The sequence below is a fragment of the Papaver somniferum genome, unplaced genomic scaffold, assembly GCF_003573695.1.
Source record: "Papaver somniferum cultivar HN1 unplaced genomic scaffold, ASM357369v1 unplaced-scaffold_114, whole genome shotgun sequence".
Taxonomy (NCBI): Eukaryota; Viridiplantae; Streptophyta; class Magnoliopsida; order Ranunculales; family Papaveraceae; genus Papaver; species Papaver somniferum.
Genome location: NW_020620381.1, coordinates 4,179,573 through 4,202,418, shown reverse-complemented (window position 1 = coordinate 4,202,418; position 22,846 = coordinate 4,179,573). Strand labels below are relative to the sequence as shown.

The 22,846-nt window shown below is 36.9% G+C and overlaps 2 protein-coding genes across 2 annotated transcripts; both read right to left on the bottom strand.

Moving 5' to 3' along the window:
* Positions 1-4,728: 4,728 nt before the first annotated feature.
* LOC113328870 (probable E3 ubiquitin-protein ligase ARI8) lies at positions 4,729-6,432 on the bottom strand. Its single transcript, XM_026575864.1, has one exon. It carries the CDS (start codon positions 6,430-6,432, stop codon positions 4,729-4,731), a length of 1,704 nt encoding a protein of 567 aa, XP_026431649.1.
* Positions 6,433-18,508: 12,076 nt separating this feature from the next.
* Positions 18,509-21,017, bottom strand: LOC113328905 (probable E3 ubiquitin-protein ligase ARI8). The gene is made up of 2 exons (XM_026575897.1): positions 20,636-21,017; positions 18,509-20,396 (listed from the first exon to the last, which is right to left on the bottom strand). The coding sequence occupies exon 2, from the start codon at positions 20,366-20,368 to the stop codon at positions 18,758-18,760; it is 1,611 nt and encodes a 536-aa protein (XP_026431682.1). The 5' UTR covers positions 20,369-20,396; positions 20,636-21,017; the 3' UTR covers positions 18,509-18,757.
* Positions 21,018-22,846: the final 1,829 nt, after the last annotated feature.

The window sequence follows — 22,846 nt, the reverse complement described above, 5'->3', positions numbered from 1 at the left end:
ACACAACGGGTACAAACAACAATATCAAATTTTTGTTTTTCACGAAAAAAACGGAAGTGATCATCATCTTAGGGAAAACTGACTACATATTCGTTATACAGCCTCCAAAAAAGATGCATAACACAATATGCATACACCACAAAAGATGCATAACAAGTTATGCAACCATATTTTTGTTCATGCATCAATTATTTTAGTTATCTAGCCACTAAAACGATGTATATGCCTGAATACAATAGAAAAAGTTGACGCATAACGAATTATGCAACGATTTTCTCGACTGCATAACGAATTATAACAGGTTATGTAGCCATTGTTTTGGTTGATTTTAGTGTGTACAGATAAAATCAACGCATAATGCATTATGCAGCCATATTTTCGGATGCGTAATAGGTTATGCATCCATTTTCATGGATATTATTGTAGATGCATGACAAGGTATGCAGTCTTTTTTATTGTTGGTTTCGATACTAACAAATAAGCCAATGGATAATGTGTTATGTGACCATTTTCGGGACTGCATAACAAGTTATGCAACAACTTTTGTATATGCATAACAGGTTATGCAACCATTTTCACAGCTGCATATCAAATTATTCAACCATTCTGACCAACACCAACACCAATACATTCGTAGCTTCCCAACCAACAACGCCAACTCGTTTTTTATATAAATTTATTAGCATACAAAATCTTCCCTGCCATAAGTACACTGCAATTATATCACCCATCATCCCAGTACTGTAAACAAGAGGAATCCAAGCCATCTCAACCGAACACATCCCCATAACGTCTATTACTTTCTGAACATTCACAATTTCATCTCCCACAGGCTGTTGTAGGTCAACCTTTGAGTTAACTGTCCCATCGATCTTCACAGCCTAAATCCATTCAAATCCGTCACATAAATCTCATCTCCAAATATCCAAGGAAGTTGTTCCCTTGATCAACCCTTTCTCTTCCAGTTCCGTTAACATTTCCAGTCACAAAGACCACGTCGAAACATCAACAACAATGACAGTAACATCGTTTCTTAGCTCTCATTCAATCATTTCTTCAATCATTTTTTAGCTCTTTATTTTCCCTGACCTTCTCATGTGAATTAATATCCGCTGCCAGTAAACTGAGACGACAAAAGTTCCTTCAACTGAAATCAACCCACAGGCTAGATATCTGCACAACACCACCAATTCGATCCATCACCATTGTTTTTTTTCCGATTCGTTGCTTCCAATTGATTCTTCCATGTACTTCAGTTCACATCCATCATTGTTTTTTTGCCGATTCGTTGCTTCCAATTGATTCTTCCCTGTATTTCTGGAATTTATATTAAATTTTAATTTCTTCATCTGAGGTTCACAATTCGCAACAGCAGCTCATCAGCTTCAGTTCGATGGAGCAGCACCCATCTTCTCCATATCACAACATCGTTCTTCACCAAACCCATCTACCGATCTTTCTCAGAAAACTCATAACAATTCTACCACTGATTTCCTCTTTTTGTTCTTTGATGGCAACAACATCACGCTGCGCACATGAGTCTTCTCCATAAACCCATTAATATCAGTACCAACTTCACTGCCCAAGAACACCACCAGCTCAGTTTCTTCATCAACATCAAACTTCTATTTCCAACGTTTCACTGCCAACAGAGTCTGAATCAAAGCAAACCCTAATTTATGAATCTCTAGATTTCGTACTCATTTTAATCTCAATCTCTGTTCAACAGATCCAATTTCTTCTTCTCTCACTTCAAATTCCACCGAACCCTTGAAAATCAACATCAACTCGAACCCAGACTCCATTTCTTTGACCACCACAGATCCATCACCATTTTTTTTGTTGCCGATTTGTTGCTTCCAATTGATTCTTCCCTGTATTTCAGTTCACGTCCACCATTGTTTTGTTGCCGATTCGTTGCTTCCAAATGATTCTTCCCTGTATTTCTGGAATTTTGATTAACTTGATTGAGAAATTCATTAATAGGGTTTGGTGAAGAGAGGGATATCCAACCCTTTTAGGTGGGATGTGAGAGATTGATGGTTTTGGTCGTCGTCCTCCTCCTCGTCTGGTCTGTGAATTTAATCGAACAGGGGTAGTCCACGAGTGAGTTTGGGGGAGTTTAATGTATTTTAGATCTTGGGGATTTTGAGGGAGTGTAAGAGAGTTTAGGTAGTTTGAGAGAGTTTGGTGTTTTGAGTGTAGGGAGTTTGAGAGACTCTCCCAAAATCTCTACTCTTTTGAGAGATTTGAAGTGAGGCAAAAATACACTGTAAACTCCCTAGAACTCCCCAAAAAAACTCAACTCCCTAGCATTCTATTTTTTACCACTAACAGGGAGTTTAAGAGCTTCTTTCAAACTCCCCCACGACTAACAGGGTTTTCTAGGGAGTTTGAAAGACTCTTCTAAACTCTCCCACGACTAACGAGGATTTTGATAGACTCCTTCGAACTCCCCCACGACTAACAGGAAAAAACCTAACTACACCCAACTCCCCAAACTCCCTTGAGGACTAACACCCTGGAAGGTTAGAAGAACAGAAAAGACCGAAACCTAATTTTATAAACTATGGGCTTGGGAGAAATATTTTCACCGAAAATGGGTGCGCACCTGAAGATTTCTGAGCGTGGGTTTCAGAGTGAAAAAATCTGAAAAATTAGTGTGATTGTAGTTTTAACAACTCAAATACATCAGTACCAACACCGTGAAACCCTAGCTTTTATCATTCCGTCGATCTTAACGGAGGCCGTCATCATCCGTGATCATAGGTTAGCACCACCTTGCTTGTTCAATCTCCCGTAGATAATCTTTACTCCCGGCGTTGTAATGGAATCTTTGTCAACATCACCAAAACTTGAATCCCCATTAAAGATCACATCTTTCCCATACTTGAAAATAAATCAATACACACAAATAAGATCTATCCATTATCAAAAAGTAGTTCTAATTCTTATTTCAAATAAGATCTATCCATTATAGACAGAAAAGAAGTTGGCTAATCCTGACTATTAACTCATCATTATTCTGTGTTATAGCTAACAATCCTATTGAAGAAGAAATCACACACCAAAATCAACAACACCCATACTCAGTAATAACCTAGTTCAAAAATCCCAAATTTTTTAGACCTAAATCCTATTATCAAAAGCCACAAAAATACTGTATAATAGAAATTAAATATAGTTAGAGAAGAGTTCATTACTATCGGTATGAGCTTTTGGGAAGATTGACAATCATATAGAACAAAGATTATGCCGAGACAGAAAAAGATAAGAGATGCAGACAAGTTCCGAAGAAAACACAAGAAGAAATGTATCAAATGTTGTTTTTAGTTTATCATCCCAGAAAATTATGTCAGGTACCCAAGAACCGACGGGTATCAAAACTGCTAATGGGTATGATATTAGGACCGGGATGATGAATTTTTCGAGTGCATTCAGTTCAACATTGGACATGGTAACAAGATCCAGTCTTTTAGAGGAAAAATGGTGCAGTCAGAGGCCTTTTAATGTCGTTTTTCCAAGGATTTGTGCTACTGCTGATGGTTAGAGATGTTCGACGACGAAGTCTCTGAACTAACTTCGGTTATTCAGGTTTTGAGTTTGGTCGTTTTGTTTCGTGAAGAGGAGGACGACGACATGGTGTGCGCGTAGGGGATGAAAGTTTGATTTTCTCAGTCAAATCCGCTTATGTAAAAAGCTGGTTGGGAACATTGGCCCCATAAAGGGGGATTTTCCTTTGGCAGTTGGTTCATGGTAGGCTTCCAACCATCCATAGTCTTTTGAAGAGGAATGATGACATACTCCCTCCGTACCCAAGATATAGGCGGAGTTTTCAATTTTTGTAGTCCCTCTAGATACACGGAATAGCAATTCCAAGATGAGTTTTTCTTATATATGTTCTTATTTATTGTGCATTGATAATTGTATTAGGAACGAGACAAAGGTTAAAACAGGAAAGTAAATGCATATTTAAGAAATTAAGATAATTTCTTAATCTAAGAGATTTTACTAAATCCGCCTATAATAGGGACGGAGGAAATAGTTCCTAGTGCTAGTAATCTGAGGTCCATCTTTTTTGGGATTGTATCTTTTCGCGCAATTACAATTCTCAAAATAATTCGTTTACGGCCTCATTTATTGCTACAATACGATAAACATGTACTTGAGTTACCAAGTGAAATGTGGAGACATCTCTCTAATAGATCGCTTTTGTCATAATTCTCCTACGCAAAAACTTGATTAAAGATTTGGAACTCAGTTCTAGTATTTTGAGTTTCAATCGACCTCTACTCTATTCGTGGTAATTAGGTATTCTTTTGCAGTTCCTAAAATCAAATAAATTTAACTCTAAAAAATGGGCACATTACAAGCCTTGCTTAAATTATTTGCATAGGTTTGACCCATTGTTCTGAGACTAGCCAAACCCAAACAGCTAGCCCTGCGGCTGTAAGAAAAGAAAACTGCTGCCCCAAAAAGGCTATAGATAAAAATCCGCACAAAGGGGGAAAACTGAGCTGAAAATTCAATTGAGTTATAAACCTGAATTGAAAAAAAAAAATTCAAATATTGTTTGGAGAAATTTTTCCCTTAATTAGAACAATTCTAAATGCTTTCCATTAATTAAAAAAATATATAAAGTAGAAAATCACCTTGCGTCTCTTGCCACTCCTGTCCCTTTTGATTTCATCCTCTGAGAACGTTACAACGTTTTTCTTACCAAAGACACTACTGTGTGCCTACATCCGGAAGACCATTCTCTAAAGCACCAACCAGGTATTCAAAGTAATGCCGTGCGTTAAAGGTCAGGTCAAGCAGCTTTAATTTGATGCTAGTCATGTCAACAGGCTTTATTGGGGGAGGGTTCAAACAATCACCTTCACCGAGATATTTACGTAACTCCCGCTCTGCACATTGATGGAGTATTTCCAACCTAGACTCAGCTGCACCTTGCAAAAGGTCAAATGAGGTTTTCTTTGCATGTTCACTTTGAGGTAAATAATATCCGTAGGCATAAGTCCACTTTAGAACACGCCTGCATTCGATGATCTGTTTCCAAGCATCTGTGATAAACTCAAGCTGTGTCTCAGGCAAGTCATAACTGTCACGAAGCTTCGCTAAATCCACAGATTCTACTTTCTTCAAGCTTTGAATCGCCTTTAGTCTTGACTTCTGGTTTTCTTCAAATCTTTCGTAGTAGAATGCATATTTATCCAAGTAATCTTTAGCCTTATTTTTTATTTTTTCTTGCTCTTCGTATGCACCCCCTGATCTTACTTTCTCATAGATGTTACATGCATAAAAACCACCTGTTTTCTCCCCATGAGTACTCCAATCACCAAGGCAGAGCCAGCAGAAATGAAATCCGCATTGGCATTTCATATGCATGCATCCTTCGTTTTTCTGAATTGGTTTTTTGCACCTAGGACAAGATTTGGAGTTGGCTAATATCCAAGTTACGTTTTCAGACTCAGCACTATTCTTCATGACCCACTTGTGCACAGTGTCGCAGTCCACTGGACGATGTGCATCCTGTACACAATTCCAGCAAAACCTGTGTCCGCAGCGGCAAACAACATCATAATTTGAACTACCAGCGACGAATTCAATAGCACACTCACAGCCTGGACCAGGGCACCATTTGGACATCTTTCTCTTATCTTCCACATATGATCTGTAAAGGTAATTAGAATACTTCTCCTTATCTTCATCAGAAACAAATTCATTAACCATGTCTTGACCAACAGCGACAGGACAAGACGGATTAGGACATCGCAGCATTAGACACCCCGGTCCGTCATTAATCTTCATGCTGATGTACTGTGTCCAACACGATTTACAAAAGAGATGACCACAATTAGCAGCAGACATATCATCGCGTGCAAAGTCATCAAAGCAGACGTTACACTTGATTATAGTCTCCGTGTTTTGAACCGGAACTACTACTAACAGCCCAACATCTTTGCGAACTTTTTCTTCGTTGGTAAACCATGCTTCATGTGCTTTCTCAACCTCCCAGTTGTAGTGTCGTAGCAAGATGGTAGCTGATACTGTTGAAATCAAAAGAGTATTAGATACCTGTGATATATCTTCTTGCTGTTGCTGACGTATGTCTTTCTCGATCAGAACTGTATAACATTTTTCCCGGCGATCTTCGTCGGATTTATCTGTATCATTCAGCCACCCATCCTCGTCATCCTCCACAAAACCATCATCATCGTTACAATCACCTTCATCTTCAATACCATCACCATAATCACGTTCATCATCATCATCAAAGATCTTTACAACACCGTCAACACTCTTGAACACATCTTCTGAATCCGTTCTTCTTAAGCTTTTAACCTCGTACTTATCAATATAATCACCGTCATCATTATCAAATATCTTTATAACACCGTCATCAACCTTGCACAGGTCTTCTGAACCCATTTTTTTCAATCTTTTAACCTCGTATTCTGAATCGACTTTTCTTTTCTTTTTCTGGGCTGAATCGACTCTTTTTGATCTTTTAGCTCTGACCTCTCTCAACTTTAAACTTTTAACGTCGTACTCATATTCTGGTAATCTTTTTAATTTTTTAATGCGAACCTCTCTTAATCCGTATGTATTCATCTTGGGAGACGTATAATTCTTCGCTGTTCCGTCAAAAGTGAAACCTAGAACATAACAACTAAATAAAAATCTAGGTTACAACCATATATATGGGTATGCCGATTTCCTAAACTTGAACCTGCTAAAATCCGGAATGGTGTTGTTTTGGTAATAAAATTTGGTGTTATTATACCAAATCAAGAAATTGTATTATTATAGAATCTGTACACGTGGCATATAAAAAAAAAGTTGTTGTCATATACAAATATGGGTCATGCGTCTTTAGCCATGTTTGTACCAGTGGGCTTTTTTTCCTGATAGTTGGACCTATGAGAGAATATGGGTAGTCCAACCTGCGAATCCGACCCAATCTATCCATAATTGTGCGGGTGGACACCCAACACACTCATGGGTGGATTGGATATGATCTATTCTAATAGGTAATACCAAATGTTAAAAAAAAATAATTTTTAATAACCATAGCACAAGATTGTATATATATGATAAGGATATGTGAACTGAATAATTATTTTTTACTATTTTTTACAAATGTTGTTGGGATCCTACGAGATCTTTCGAAGAGTCATATAAAACAAAACTGATGCAGTCGCACGTGATGTTCTAATACAAATCCAAAATGGAATTTCGATAAAGGTAACTATGTGGGATTATCTGGCCACCCAATTATGTGATTCTATGTTGAAAAATGACGGGGTTAGTCGAATAGTACTAATAACTTCAACAACTATTAAACGGTTTCAAGGTACGTATAACATTCAAATCCAATTATACTTAAATTGAATTTTTGGATAGAGCTTACCGTTGAAAATAACAAGTAAGAAACAGGAGAGATCTATCTTTATTCCAGTAAAGTTACAAGAATGTACATAAATCTCGATGTACCATAATTGGAAATTTATAAGAACATGTAAGTTATGAGAAATACATATTTTAATTAATCAACTTCATGTGTAGTAATGGTTTTAACACTGACGCATTGGCCACAGTAAATATGCAGCAGTGGAGGAACTAAGTATTTCAGGAATTCCAAACGAAGTAAAAGAAAAATTGATGTTTGAAAATCGTATAACACTCAGCGAGGCACTAAAAATGTTAAATGAAGAGGAAAAGTTTAAGGTGAAATTTGGAAATTAATTCAATGTAAATTATATTTCACTGTAAAAAAAAATCTTACAAATAAATCAAATGCAATGTAGGGCACAATTTTTACTGTTAAAGCAACAATTATTGTAATTGAAGTAGGATCTCTGTGATACTACATGTCATGTCCAGGATGCAGAAAAACAATGTTTACATGGAAGGAGAACAATGGTGCAATACATGTAGGGTCATAGTAGATGCACCAATGCCACGATAATAAGTAGAAATATTAAGCGATGAAAGTTCATCTATAAAAATAAAAAACTGATGCAAACCTATTGCATATTTTGTGACAGTTATATTCTCCAACTAATAGTACATGGCGTCGTCAATAATGGTGTAATCACAACAATGAGACGAATGGCTTAAATAGTTAGCGATGACATCTAAGTATATTTATCCAAGGCTGATTTATCTGCTACCTACAAGCCTAAATAGCTAGGAAAAGAAAGAGAAAAATCCCTCCACCCAGATGTTGACGAGTTTCGAACTCAGTTCCCTGGGTGACATCACCAAACAAATTTACCATTGTACTACAGTGACATCCAACTTATCCACCGGCGCATTCACGGATATTAAACCTGTGGGTTATGGATTAGACGTGGATGAAAATGTAGTACTCGTCATTTAGATGGGTTGGGTGCTGACAAGACCAAATCCACGGATTTTACCCGTTACTCACCCCTACTTGGACCTTAAATCATGATTAATCCAATCAAGGTCATGTCCTAAATTTGGAAGGTTTTTTTGAGGCATACTTAAAATATTGGAGATAGAACTGACACAGCGACGAACAAATTATCAAATACTAAGGCGCCAATACATTATGAAATTAATTTTATTTCTTATTAAAATTTATATTCTATGAATGTAGTTTCTAGGCAATTCGAGGGGCTCATTCAAAACTTACTCGAACTATGACTCAACAGAAAGTGAGAGCATTAGTTTCGGCTCATTGGTATAGGGGAAGAAAAAAGAGAGATTTCCATCGTTTGTGAGTTATTCATTTTCAATCAAGTTTCAACAATACCATTGTAATGGTAATAAATGTACGGGGTCGGGTGGTTTCTTGGTCCTCCACCGGTACTTGTGGATAAACTAGATAGTTATTGAGTGAAACAAAACAACTTCTAAATTAGCAGTGTTAGATCATTGCTTGGTTGAACCCATCAAGCGTTGGTATGTCAAGTTTGGTTGTCTTATTTTAGGGAACCAAAACTCATTTAAAGAGTCGCTTGATTATGTACTAGAGTCAACATCGTATATATTAGACTAGAAAGTCTAGGATTATGAGACATACAAGTATTACTCGAAGAATCCTTCCTCTTAAGGTTAGTAATATTGACTTGAACTGTTTCATTCGAACGTATCTTTCAAGTCGTGATATATTGAAAAAATAACTGCAAATTTGTGAATGATTTACTCTAGACACATAGGATTGAGGAATTAGACTACGAAGTATAATGTTTTATGTTTTGAACTTCGTAGATATGACATCAACATAATCTTTTGAATGCTATTGTGATTATGTATATGGGTAAAATTGAAGACTTCATCCTAGAAAATAATGTTTAAATTTGTTTAAAGGAAGTACGTTCATAAACTTGTTTTATGAATTGAAAGAGAAATCGCTAAGCTTACTGGTATTATTATTCATTGCATATCTTTGAATACTAATATATGTGAGTTAGTATAACCGATCATAACTTGTTATGTATCTTGGTATAACTAATCACAAGGCCTAACTTATGATAACCAATCTTAAGTAGTCACCTTAGTTTTTATGATCGATTCTTGTAATTGGTGTGACAGATCCTAGTAACTGGTCTGACCGGTCACAAAAGAGTTGTGTAATCGATCCTTGTAGTTGGTGTAATCGGTCCTAGTAATTGGTGTAATCGATCCTAGTAACTAGTATGATCGATCACAATCAATACCACAAGTATATGGTAACCGGTCCCGGTAATTGATGTAACTGATCCTAGTAACTGATGTAACCGGTCCTGGTAACTTGTGTGACCGATCACAAGTAGACCATAGTGAAGGTATAACCGATCATGTGATTGGTAGAACCGATTGAACCCATAATGGTGATTTGATATCTAATCAATCACATAGTTGTCTTGGAATTCAGATGAGCCAATTATAAACTTGTTTGGAAGTGTGGTATAATCGATTCCAAGATTATAAATGTGAAAGAGGATATACAAAGAAAAAGATGTCAACATACTTTGAACAGGTACAATAATTTTTATATTTTATTGTTCAAAGATTCCTTAATTACTCAAGGAGATCTTGGTCCGAAATAAATTAAGAATCTTGTAATTAAGGTTGTTAATTTTTATATGCTTTAGTAATTACCAGCAATTAAATGCATTTACTATTGGTAATGGAAATAAAAATTGGTAATGTGCATTTACTAATTAGAGATTTTTTATTGAATTTCAGAGATATTGGACAAAGCATTTCTAGGAATTATGGAAATCGAATTTTTCTATTCATTGTATATCTTAAGAATATTTTCGGTTTTGGAAATTCCTTGGTGTCCAAACTTCCTTGGTCTATAAATACCCAAGTTTGCATTTCGAGCAAACCATCCTAAGAGACATCAAAACTAATTATTTGTGTTGTTACTGGTGGAACATTATATCCGGAGAGGAAAGTACCCTAATTAGGCGAAATCTCTTACGACTGCTCGTTTAAAGACTTTTGTGGGATCAAGAAGTTCTAGAGTATCGTTGGTGGGAAACTAGATAATTGCAGTGTTATTAGTTTCTGATTTGATTTGATTGACTAATAGTTGTTGAAATTTGATTGCACATAGTTTGTTTATGTTTGAGAATCTTCTTTCCTAATATAAGATTCACTCAAACTAGATCGAAGTGTCGACATGATCTTTAGAACTGTATGTAGATCTAAAGAAATCTTGTGATAATTCATTGTTAAAAGACTCTGTTTTGTGTGAGGTTGATGACAAGAAGATTCAAGTGGTGTTTTTCAGGTGTTTATTGAAAATTAAAGAAGATTTGAAGACAAAGACGATTTCTTATTGTTTCTCATTTCTTTTTGGTGCACAAAACTTGATCGGCTGGGATCCAACTAGAACCGGATTTATTCGATTGATTAGTTGCGTAGATCGACATCACTATATAGTTCCTTGATAGATTCTATATTGTGATCGCAAAGTCTAAACTCTACTATTGCGGCAATTGTTGGAAAGACAGATCTAAAATCCGACAAAGGAGTTTATTAGATTAAACGGAAGAGCCTTTGTAAAACTCAAATCACTGCGTTTTGAAAAGAGTATAGTTACCAAATAGATTTATTGTTCCTTTACTGTTTGGATTACGATCAAAAGGAATTATTCCAGTGTGTGCACTTATCGAATGTTGGAAGCGCAGGGATACTGAAGAAACTAGGTGAGCTATAGATTTAGTTGTTTGGTCTCAACTCTACGAAGTTGGTTTAGATTTTATATAAAGGCTTAATTCCGACAGTATTCAATTCTGGACTAGGTCCCGACGTTTTTCTGCATTTGAGGTTTCCTCGTTAACAAAATCTTGTTGTGTCATTTACTTTTATTTTGCGCAATTATAGTTGTTGTTATTATAATTTAAAGTAAATTACAAAACGTTAATTCTTAATTACATGATAGGGATCCTATAGAGTTTGGTTAAGTCCAAACCTATTATCAAGTAATCACACTTTGATTATTGTATTGTCTCGATCTCGTATCCATAGACGATCACAGAAAGTGTGAATACCGATTTGTTGTATTGTCTCGACTTTGTCCCTAGACAATCACTTTCGGAAAAGAGGACTTATAGGTGGAAAAGTTTAAGATTGTGGTATATTTGGGCACCCTCGTATTTTGAATTGGTATCAGAGCAGGCAAACACGAAAATATCTAACAATCTGTGTTTGGTGCGATCCAACCTATACAAATTGAATCAAATGTGCGATTCGGTTAACGTATCAAAGATTTTAAATGATCTTCTAGTAGATATTGAAGAGTACTACTCAGCTATATATTTTCAAGATGATAGATGAAAAAGTTCAATAGAATCAGTCATATACTGAAGAGATCATTAATATCATGATTGATGGAGGACTGGTCAAAAATACCGAAGATTTTCAAAAGGAATAATCTCAAAATTGTTCAATACTAACGTCTAGATATCTAAAACAGAATGAAAAGAAACAGTCCTGAAGTTTTCTTCAGAAATGATGGAATGGTTTAATTCAGAAGATTTGTTTTACAAAAAATCTGATTTATCGCGTTAAAGGACTATATAAGAACTTAACGAGGTATCCTAATCCTTAAAAAAGAAAACAATGTAAAAGAATTGTGGAACAATGACTGGGAGCATTTGCACTCAATACAACTTCTCAATTCCAATGGTTTCTAGATAGTGGTTGTATCAGACACATGACAAGTGATCTTTCTTGGTTCACAAAGACAGAAGACTACAAGAGAGTATCAATAGCGTTTGGAGATGGAAGTTGTTGTCTTATTAGAAAGAAGGGGACTATTAAACTTCCAGGTATTCTCGCAATTCATGATGTTGTTTATGACAAATGAATGAAAACAAATAGAGTACGTATAAATATAAATAAATGTGATCTACTCGGTATAAAGTCCAATTTATACTGTAACTTGACTAAGGTAGAGCCATTTGTGGCATGAATGTTTCGGTCATATCAACTATTGAATGCTAGGTAAGCTCATTAGTCGTGAACTTGTAAGAGGCGTTCCAAAAATACTTACTAAAGTAGAAGGTGCTTTTCAAAAATGTAAGCAAGGAAAAATTCCACACAAACTTTCTCGAGACATAGCGACTCATGCTACTCTCGATCTAATCCATATGGATCTTTATGGACCAATCCAACAAGCAATTGTGGGAGGAAAGAAACATGCTTTAGTAATGGTAGATGACTATACATGATTCACAAGGTTTCTTTTCTAAAGCACAAAAATGACACTCTTAAGGAGTTCAAAATTATTGTGTATAGAATTCAAAATGAACAAGGTCACAAACTTAAGAAAATAAAAAGCGATCGTGGTACAAAATTCAAGGATACACAAGTTTATGAATTCTGTAATATCCTTGGAATTAGTCACCAATTTTCTTATCCTATTACACCTCAGGAAAATGGTATGGCTGAAAGAAATAATATAAATATTCAAGAAATGGCAAGAGTAATGCTTCACAATAAAAATTTACCATTAAATTTTTTGGGGGAAGCTGTCTTCGTAGCATGCTATCTTCAAAATAGAGTTTATTTAAGATCAAAAACTCTAAATACCCCATATGAATTATGGTATGGAAGAAAACCCAATCTGAGCTATTTAAGGGTTTTCGTAAGAAAATGATATATACTGAAAGACAGAGAACACAAAGGAAGGTTTGACTCCAAGAGTGATGAAGGAATATTTCTTGGCTATGCCTCTGACATCCATGTTTTCCAGTATATATTCTCAGAACCAAAATCATGATGGAATCAATTAATGTTGTTATTGATGACATTAGTAATTTCAGTCAATACAATCATATTGCATAAAAGCTTCCTTCCTCTGAAATTATTATTAAAGAAAAGCAGACTGAAAAAGAACCAACAATTATTCCTCTAACTAGTGACATAGATGATAAAAATGATAATGAAAGTGTTTTCGAACAACTCAATGATACTGAAAATATTTTCCATAAACCTTCCAAGTAGCAAAGTGAATAGCTACATTGGGGATAGTAGTTGTTGTCTCGCTTCCTTTATTTCTTAGAAGTGAAGATGAAGTCGATATTGCAAGGCTTGTTAGGTAATAGAATTTGCAATCAGTTGGCTAGAGTATTTGCTCAAGTTTGAGTATACTTTCAGTTTGGGTCGAGCGGACCTTGATGTTGGAAATTGTCTCTCTATGTAAGGTAGTAGTGAATGAGGGTATTTGAGACGAGCGTTCTTATCTCTTTCGTCTAAAGTAAATCTAGTTCATGTGAAAGATGATACACAGCATATTAAGCCAAAATATGCAATAGAAGACGCTGAAAATGAAAGGAGCAAATAGAGTTGGTGGCATAGTCGAGTTTGCTGTTAAGAGTTGTGTGGAAGTGTGACTGCGTTTGGCAGCGATAGCATGGAGTAAGGAAGCAAGAATGAAGATGTAAGTCCATCAAGTATATGAGTTAAGAGTAACTCATATTTACGAAGAACGTGTTGTTGTTTTTCCTCCACATTAAAGTGTATCAGTTTGAAAAAGAAAGTGATGCTTAAATTGCTGGTTCAAAGACGCGTGAAGAGGGTACCTTGTCCAAAGTGACGTTGGGATGTCCCGGGTAGTCCTAAGTCATGACTATATCAAAGTCATGCATTTCAATCATGGTGTTGCGACAATGCAAGCAAAGAACAGTGTGCTGTCTCTTTGGCATACAAATGATGCAAGTCCAAGAAGGTGAAGTTTGTTATATGATTTGGGGGGCTAAATATAGTAAAACTGGTGATGTTCGCAAAGTACAACAAAGGATATAGATTGTGGAGCATACCAAGAGTGGTATGGAATCATAGGGTGCATACCTTAAGGAATGGCATGATTTGGCGTAGGCGCATATGATTGAAGAATGAGGCCAAGTCTTTTATAAGTCCTGTTATGTTGCATGGTGCAACTAAAGTCGGAAAGTGAAGGCATAAGATTATGGCAATGATCATAGTGATTATTTGGGAAGAGTCATTACTTGTGTATACTTAGGCGCAAATGATTCAAGGTAAATTCAATCCTAAGTCAGGGAATTGGCAAGATGAATTTCCAAGTTGCATTTGGGTGTTGGTATGCGATTGTAGTGGGAGTTGAAGTATAGGTCAACATGACAACATTAATACTAATCAGTAGGATCAATGACAAGGTAGTAAGCTAAGTGATGGCATATGGTACTGGGAAGAAAAGTTTTTGTCAAGGAAAAAAGCCAAACAATTTTGTTGATTTCTGAGCTCATAAGTGTACAAGGCCAAAGAACAAGTATATCGAGTATACTTGGCTGCATTCAACGAGGACATTGCACAAATTTGGCGGCGGAGGTTTTTTAGGGGTCCCGAGTGAAGCGCATAGATTGCGCAAAATTGAACTCAGTGGCCTGGTCAGTGAAGCTTCATAGTCTGACGATGTAGCGCCAACATGGCCGTGATAAGAAAAACTACTTAGCACATGCAATACTATGTGATAGTGTTTCACATCCTTGATTTAGAGTTGTCCCAGCTCAAGGAAGGAATTAGGGATGCAATGAAAGTCGTGGGATGACTTTGGCATTGGCCCAAGCATTAGCCAAGGCTTGGACAATGCATATGCAACAATGGCATTGCCAAATGCGTCAGTGGTAGCAATTGCAAGTGATGCATATGGTAAAACCAAGATGGCAGTTAGGAAAACTACCTTATGGGACACATGGTAGTTCCATGTGTGTGCAAGTGTTGTGCACAATTTTGGCTAGTAACTCTGATGTATAAATAGTTCTAAGGAGTGCGAAAAATCAGTAGGCTTACATAGGAGCGAGTTTTGGAGAGTTGATCTCATTGTTTTGAGAGAATAAGGCATCACCAAGAGGGTGATGGCCTGTTTAGTCCATGTGATGAACATTTTGATATAATCTTCCTTTAGTCCATGTGTGTGCAAGTGTTTTGCACAATTTTGTCTAGTAAATCTGATGTATAAATAGTCCTAAGGAGTGCGAAAAATCAGTAGGCTTGCATAGGAGCGAGTTTTGGAGAGTTGATCTCATTGTTTTGAGAGAATAAGGCATCACCAAGAGGGTGATGGCCTGTTTAGTCCATGTGATGGACATTTTGATATAATCTTCCTTTATTCCATGTGTGTGCAAGTGTTGTGCACAATTTTGTCTAGTAAATCTGATGTATAAATAGTCCTAAGGAGTGCGAAAAATCAGTAGGCTTACATAGGAGAGAGTTTTGGAGAGTTGATCTCATTGTTTTGAGAGAATAAGGCATCACCAAGAGGGTGATGGCCTGTTTAGTCCATGTGATGGACATTTTGATATAATCTTCCTTTAGTCCATGTGTGTGCAAGTGTTGTGCACAATTTTGTCTAGTAAATCTGATGTATAAATAGTCATAAGGAGTGCGAAAAATCAGTAGGCTTGCATAGGAGCGAGTTTTGGAGAGTTGATCTCATTGTTTTGAGAGAATAAGGCATCACCAAGAGGGTGATGGCCTGTTTAGTCCATGTGATGGACATTTTGATATAATCTTCCTTTATTCCATGTGTGTGCAAGTGTTGTGCACAATTTTGTCTAGTAAATCTGATGTATAAATAGTCCTAAGGAGTGCGAAAAATCAGTAGGCTTACATAGGAGAGAGTTTTGGAGAGTTGATCTCATTGTTTTGAGAGAATAAGGCATCACCAAGAGGGTGATGGCCTGTTTAGTCCATGTGATGGACATTTTGATATAATCTTCCTTTAGTCCATGTGTGTGCAAGTGTTGTGCACAATTTTGTCTAGTAAATCTGATGTATAAATAGTCATAAGGAGTGCGAAAAATCAGTAGGCTTGCATAGGAGCGAGTTTTGGAGAGTTGATCTCATTGTTTTGAGAGAATAAGGCATCACCAAGAGGGTGATGGCCTGTTTAGTCCATGTGATGGACATTTTGATATAATCTTCCTTTATTCCATGTGTGTGCAAGTGTTGTGCACAATTTTATCTAGTAAATCTGATGTATAAATAGTCCTAAGGAGTGCGAAAAATCAGTAGGCTTACATAGGAGAGAGTTTTGGAGAGTTGATCTCATTGTTTTGAGAGAATAAGGCATCACCAAGAGGGTGATGGCCTGTTTAGTCCATGTGATGGACATTTTGATATAATCTTCCTTTAGTCCATGTGTGTGCAAGTGTTGTGCACAATTTTGTCTAGTAAATCTGATGTATAAATAGTCATAAGGAGTGCGAAAAATCAGTAGGCTTGCATAGGAGCGAGTTTTGGAGAGTTGATCTCATTGTTTTGAGAGAATAAGGCATCACCAAGAGGGTGATGGCCTGTTTAGTCCATGTGATGGACATTTTGATATAATCTTCCTTTATTCCATGTGTGTGCAAGTGTTGTGCACAATTTTATCTAGTAAATCTGATGTATAAATAGTCCTAAGGAGTGCGAAAAATCAGTAGGCTTACATAGGCGAGAGTTTTGGAGAGTTGATCTCATTGTTTTGAGAGAATAAGGCATCACCAAGAGGGTGATGGCCTGTTTAGTCCATGTGATGGACATTTTGATATAATCTTCCTTTAGTCCATGTGTGTGCAAGTGTTGTGCACAATTTTGTCTAGTAAATCTGATGTATAAATAGTCATAAGGAGTGCGAAAAATCAGTAGGCTTGCATAGGAGCGAGTTTTGGAGAGTTGATCTCATTGTTTTGAGAGAATAAGGCATCACCAAGAGGGTGATGGCCTGTTTAGTCCATGTGATGGACATTTTGATATAATCTTCCTTTAGTCCATGTGTGTGCAAGTGTTGTGCACAATTTTTTCTAGTAAATCTGATGTATAAATAGTCCTAAGGAGTGCGAAAAATCAGTAGGCTTACATAGGAGAGAGTTTTGGAGAGTTGATCTCATTGTTTTGAGAGAATAAGGCATCACCAAGAGGGTGATGGCCTGTTTAGTCCATGTGATGGACATTTTGATATAATCTTCCTTTAGTCCATGTGTGTGCAAGTGTTGTGCACAATTTTGTCTAGTAAATCTGATGTATAAATAGTCATAAGGAGTGCGAAAAATCAGTAGGCTTGCATAGGAGCGAGTTTTGGAGAGTTGATCTCATTGTTTTGAGAGAATAAGGCATCACCAAGAGGGTGATAGCCTGTTTAGTCCATGTGATGGACATTTTGATATAATCTTCCTTTAGTCCATGTGTGTGCAAGTGTTGTGCACAATTTTTTCTAGTAAATCTGATGTATAAATAGTCCTAAGGAGTGCGAAAAATCAGTAGGCTTACATAGGAGAGAGTTTTGGAGAGTTGATCTCATTGTTTTGAGAGAATAAGGCATCACCAAGAGGGTGATGGCCTGTTTAGTCCATGTGATGGACATTTTGATATATTCTTCCTTTAGTGCAATGAAATGAGCTTGTTGCAGTATTCTTTGTGTCTATTGTGTCGCTGGTTTGTGTGAGAATTTTTCAGGGTACATGGCAGAACCTCTTATGCTTTTAGGGGCATGAAAACTTAGAGAGAGAACAAAGACTTCCGTTATGCATTAGAGTGAAGGAAAATGCATACATTGATGCAACTATGCAAGGTTGAATACTTGTGGATGAAGTTTATTCATTGAATCACGTATAATTACCGATCATGTTTCGTATAAAAATTTTAGGCGATTAAATGGGCATGTGACACTTAGTGAGACATTTGACCAGTGACTTTTGTTTGGTACAGTTATAAATTCGATTATACCTGAGAATTCGAGTCCATTTTACATATAAGATCTAACATCTAAAGACGTTGGCACTTTAATCAAAGAATGGATACGAATCAGAGACGAGGGTGTGTTCATCGACAGGACTACAAGTATGTATTGGTGCAGGACTACAAGGAAAGTAACATCTAATGCCGGCAACGGTTAAGCCCATTTGGCTCCTTGATTAAATCATATGCGTGATTTATAGCCATTTTTATGAAACTCGCAAAACCCAAATATTGTAGCAAGCACTAGGCCAGTACAAAAAGAAAGATGCTGCCAGAAAGTGTGTCAGATACAAATATGTACAAGGTAAAACTTAAAGGATGAATCGATTGAGTGGTCGAAGATTCCTGCAAAACTGTTAAAAGTACTTGTGTGGAGATATATTCCCCATAATACAAATCGTTTACAACTCCATACAATTGTATTCCCAAAACAATTCCTAAAATACTTCCGATCCACGAAAAATATAAATAAAGTAAAAAATCAAACCAACACTCATAAAACTCTTGTTTCTTCCTGCAATTCCTTCCTCTGAAAATTTGAGCCTCTTCACCATTCTTGTGAGTTTACATCTGAAAGGCCATTCTCTAGCGCACGGACCAGGTTTCCAAAGTAATTCCCAGTGACTTTGGTCAGTCCAAGTAGCTTTGTATGGAAAACCTTGAAGCCATACAAAGATGTACTCAGCTGGTGTAGATCATCTGAGTCATCTTCTTTGAGATATATTTGTAATTCCTGTTCTGCACACTGATGGAGCCTTTCCAACCCAGACTCAGCTTCACCTTGCAAATGGCCAAATAAGTTCTGTTTTGCATGTTCACTATCAGGTAAGTAGTATCCATAGGCATAAGTCCACTTTAGAACACGCCTACATTCGATAATCTGTCGCCAAGCATCTGTAATAACCCCAAGCTCCATTTCAGACAAGGCATATCTGTCGATAAGCTTTGCTAAATCCTCGGAGAGCATTTTCTTCAAGCTTTCAATAGCCTTTAGCCTTGACTTCTGGTTTTCTACAAATCTTTCATAGAAAAAAGCATATCTGTCCAAGAAATCTTTTGCCTCTTGTTTAGTTTTTTCTTCCTCGTCATATGCTCCTTCTGCTTTTGCTTTCTCATAGATATTACACGCAAAAGAACCACCTGTTCCCTCTGCGTGAGTCGACCAATCGCCAAGGCAGAGCCAGCAGAACTCAAATTTGCAAGAGCATGTCATGTGCATACACCCCTCATTTTTCTGAATTGGTACTTTGCACTTTGGACAAGATTTCGAGTTAGCAAATATCCAAGTTATGTTTTCAGACTCGTTAGTGTTCATCAAGGCCCACTTCCCAACAGTGCCACAGTCCACCGGACGATGTGCATCATCAAGACAATTCCAGCAAAAGCTATGATCGCTACTGCAAATAACATCATAGCTTGAACTACCAGCAACCAAGGAAACAGCATACTCACATCCTGGACCAGGGCACCATTTGAGTTTTTTCTGATCCTCTACATAAGATCTTAAAAGGTAACGGGAATACTTCTCCTTATGTTTATCAGAAACTAATTCATTAACCATGTCTTGACCAACAGCGGCAGCACAAGACGGTTCAGGACATCGCATTGTTAAACAGCCAGGTCCATCGTCAATCTTTATGCTAACATATTTCGTCCAACACAATTTACAAAAGAGATGACCACAAGCAGTAGCACGCATGCCATCGCGAGGGAACTTATCGAAGCAGGTCCGACAATCGATTACATTCTCCGTGTCTTGAATTGGAACTACTTGCTCCTCTAACAAGCCAACATCCTTGCGAACTTTTTCTTCATCCGCAAACCATGAGTCCAGCGCTTTATTAACTTCCCAGTTATAGTGCCTTAGCAAGATGGTTGCTGATGCTCTTCCAATAGAAAGCCCAGCAAATACCTGTGTAATATCTTCTTCCTGTCGCTTACCTATATCTTCCTCCGTCAGTACCGTAAAAACCTTTTCTCGCGGATCATCAACCGACCCATCTGAATCATCATCAGAACGTTCAAAATCTCCACATTCATCATCATAAAGTGTCTCGTCTACATCATCGGGTACATCTAAATCATCATCAGAAAACTCAAAATCTCCGCCCTCTTCTACATCACTGTCAGAACTCAAGTACTCATTGTCTGCACCCATTATTCTTGACCTTAAACCACTTTCAATCCTATTAAAACAAAAAAAAGTCTTAGGTTTTGTATCTGTCTATTTATATATTGTGCCAAGTGAAACAAAGTATAACAAGTAGTAATATAGAATTCGGTAGTGGCAGTCAGGGATATGGAAACCAAGACCTAATCAAATTTGGATTCTGTAATTTTCGGCAATAGATTTCAGACTTGCCTAATTCTAACCAGCAGAATGCTATCTGATCAAAAATCAGAAACCAATTTCAAAAATACCAACCTTTCTCGTCGTTTCAGTGCCGCCACCACCTTGGTCGCCGGCTTCAACAAAAGAAGGGACGATTTCACGGTTTCAATTGGGTTTTTTGTTATAAAGAAAAGGGATCAATTTCGTGTGAAATTCGTTTAATCTGGTTTAGGGGTTTTAATTGGGGCTTTTTTCAATTGAAGAAAAGGGGATCAATTTGGGGGTTTAATAAAGCAACAGCCGATGAATCGAGTAGGTGTGGAGATTGGATCGCAGACTCTCTTTGTATTGGGTAAGTATGATCTCCAGTGGTTTATCAATCGCGGATATGGATTTCGCCCACTGGAGAAGAAGATAGTTTTCGAGAGCGAGAGAGAGTGAAATTTAGGGTTCACTCACTCATACTCTCGTAACATGCGTCGAATTTTTATGTTGTATTGAAGGGTAGATTTGGGTTTTACCACATTGGTGTAACTGGGGTATCACCATCACCTTTCACTGGGCTGTCCGTGCTTTCCGGCCTGGCTAGGCAATTAGCAGTGCTGTTTCACCTAAGAATACTAAATACATGGAGAAATGCAAGGCTTGGGGATTATGTGTTTGGCACTCTTGCTTTTACTATTTTGGGGAGCTGTGTAGTGATATCGTGGAGTTTTTGAAGAGGTTGCGAAACTACATGTCTAGTCATGATGCGAATGTTAGTGTGGATGAATTTCTTTTCATTAGGTTGGAGATTATTATTCAAAAAAGGGTTAGGGTCCAGCTTGTAGCTAGGCTTCCAACTAATTTTTTATAATTTTTCCTTCTGTAAAAAAGAATAATTATTCTGATTTGAATTCGGATCCCCAGAATTTTGAATTTGGAATCCGTTATTTTATGCAATAACAACCAGAAACCGTGAGGATGAAATCACAACCGTCTGGAATCTATTCCGGGACTTTCCTAGTTGGAGTTTGTTGTTGGGTTTTTTTTTGGTGTATACCAAGCAATCATGGCATCACAACCAACTGCATCTCGTGAAGACATGTTAAAATCATGGTTGTCCAAGTTTAAAAGTAAGCTGAGGACGTTTTACACTTTACAGAACCTACATGACTAGACAAGAATAGAAGTCATGACATAACGATCAACACAGTCTCGCTGTGACGTATACTACTGTAGGTGCCTTGATAATCAAAGGCTTAATCTCTCTCGTAAGAGTTTATTTTTTCTCCACGAGGTTGAGCGTGTCTTTTGGAAATAAGGATTGAACTTGTCCTCAAAGCTCCCTTTCTATGTCAACTTCTTTCTCATCTAAGTCTCGCTGAACTTTGAAGACGACTAATTGGCTCAGACCGATGATTCAACCCCTAATTATGAATTTACTATTTGTCACTGCTCTCGAAATCACACCTTTGCCTTTCGTCTAAATTTCATCATCTACACATCTAAAATGGCAGTATAAGTATTTTTTTTGTAGAGAATTCCCAGTTAACAACTGGTTTCCACCTGATAGTATCTTTTCTTTCTAATGCTTTATACAGCACTAACTGTATCTCTATCAAATAGGGCTTCAAGAGCATTACTTTTCCAAGTTTTACTTATCAATATATATCAAATGGGAAAATTTGTTAATATTTGCGGACATGAAATTGGATTTAGGAGGGTCGTTTAGACGAAGGAGTCCGACTTTGTGCACCCCTCTTAACACGCGGTGCATATTCCTCCATTGTTTATTGGTTTGTATATAACCCTAGTTAATGAGTTTAAAAATAGGAAATTAATGAAACTCAAATTCTGTTTCTCTCTCGAAAGATTTTGAATTCTGCATAGAGGAAAAAACGAAGTTTAATTGAAACAATACAGTTGGCTTGATTAGAAATGTTCGATCAAATCAAACGAAAAAAAAACCGTAAGGTTTTCAACTTAATTTTCATATTAAAAATGTGCAGATCTACTAAGTAGAACCATGGGAGAAAGTGTAATTGATGAATAGGTCAAAATAAAGATCGATCGGAAGATGAAGAAGAAAAATGGTGGTAGTGGATTGGTGCAAAATGATTACATTGTGTCTGTATAAGTTGCAATTTTGACTAATGATTTCATAATCAATTCTTAATGACGCCAGAAAGAAGCAAAAACATTTGGATTACTGTAGAGATTAAGGGTAAACTTCAATGACCCCATCAAGATGATAGGCATTCGGTATGATTTGATTCAGTAAACTTCAAGCTAAATACAAAATGGGGGTGAACTTTATTCTAA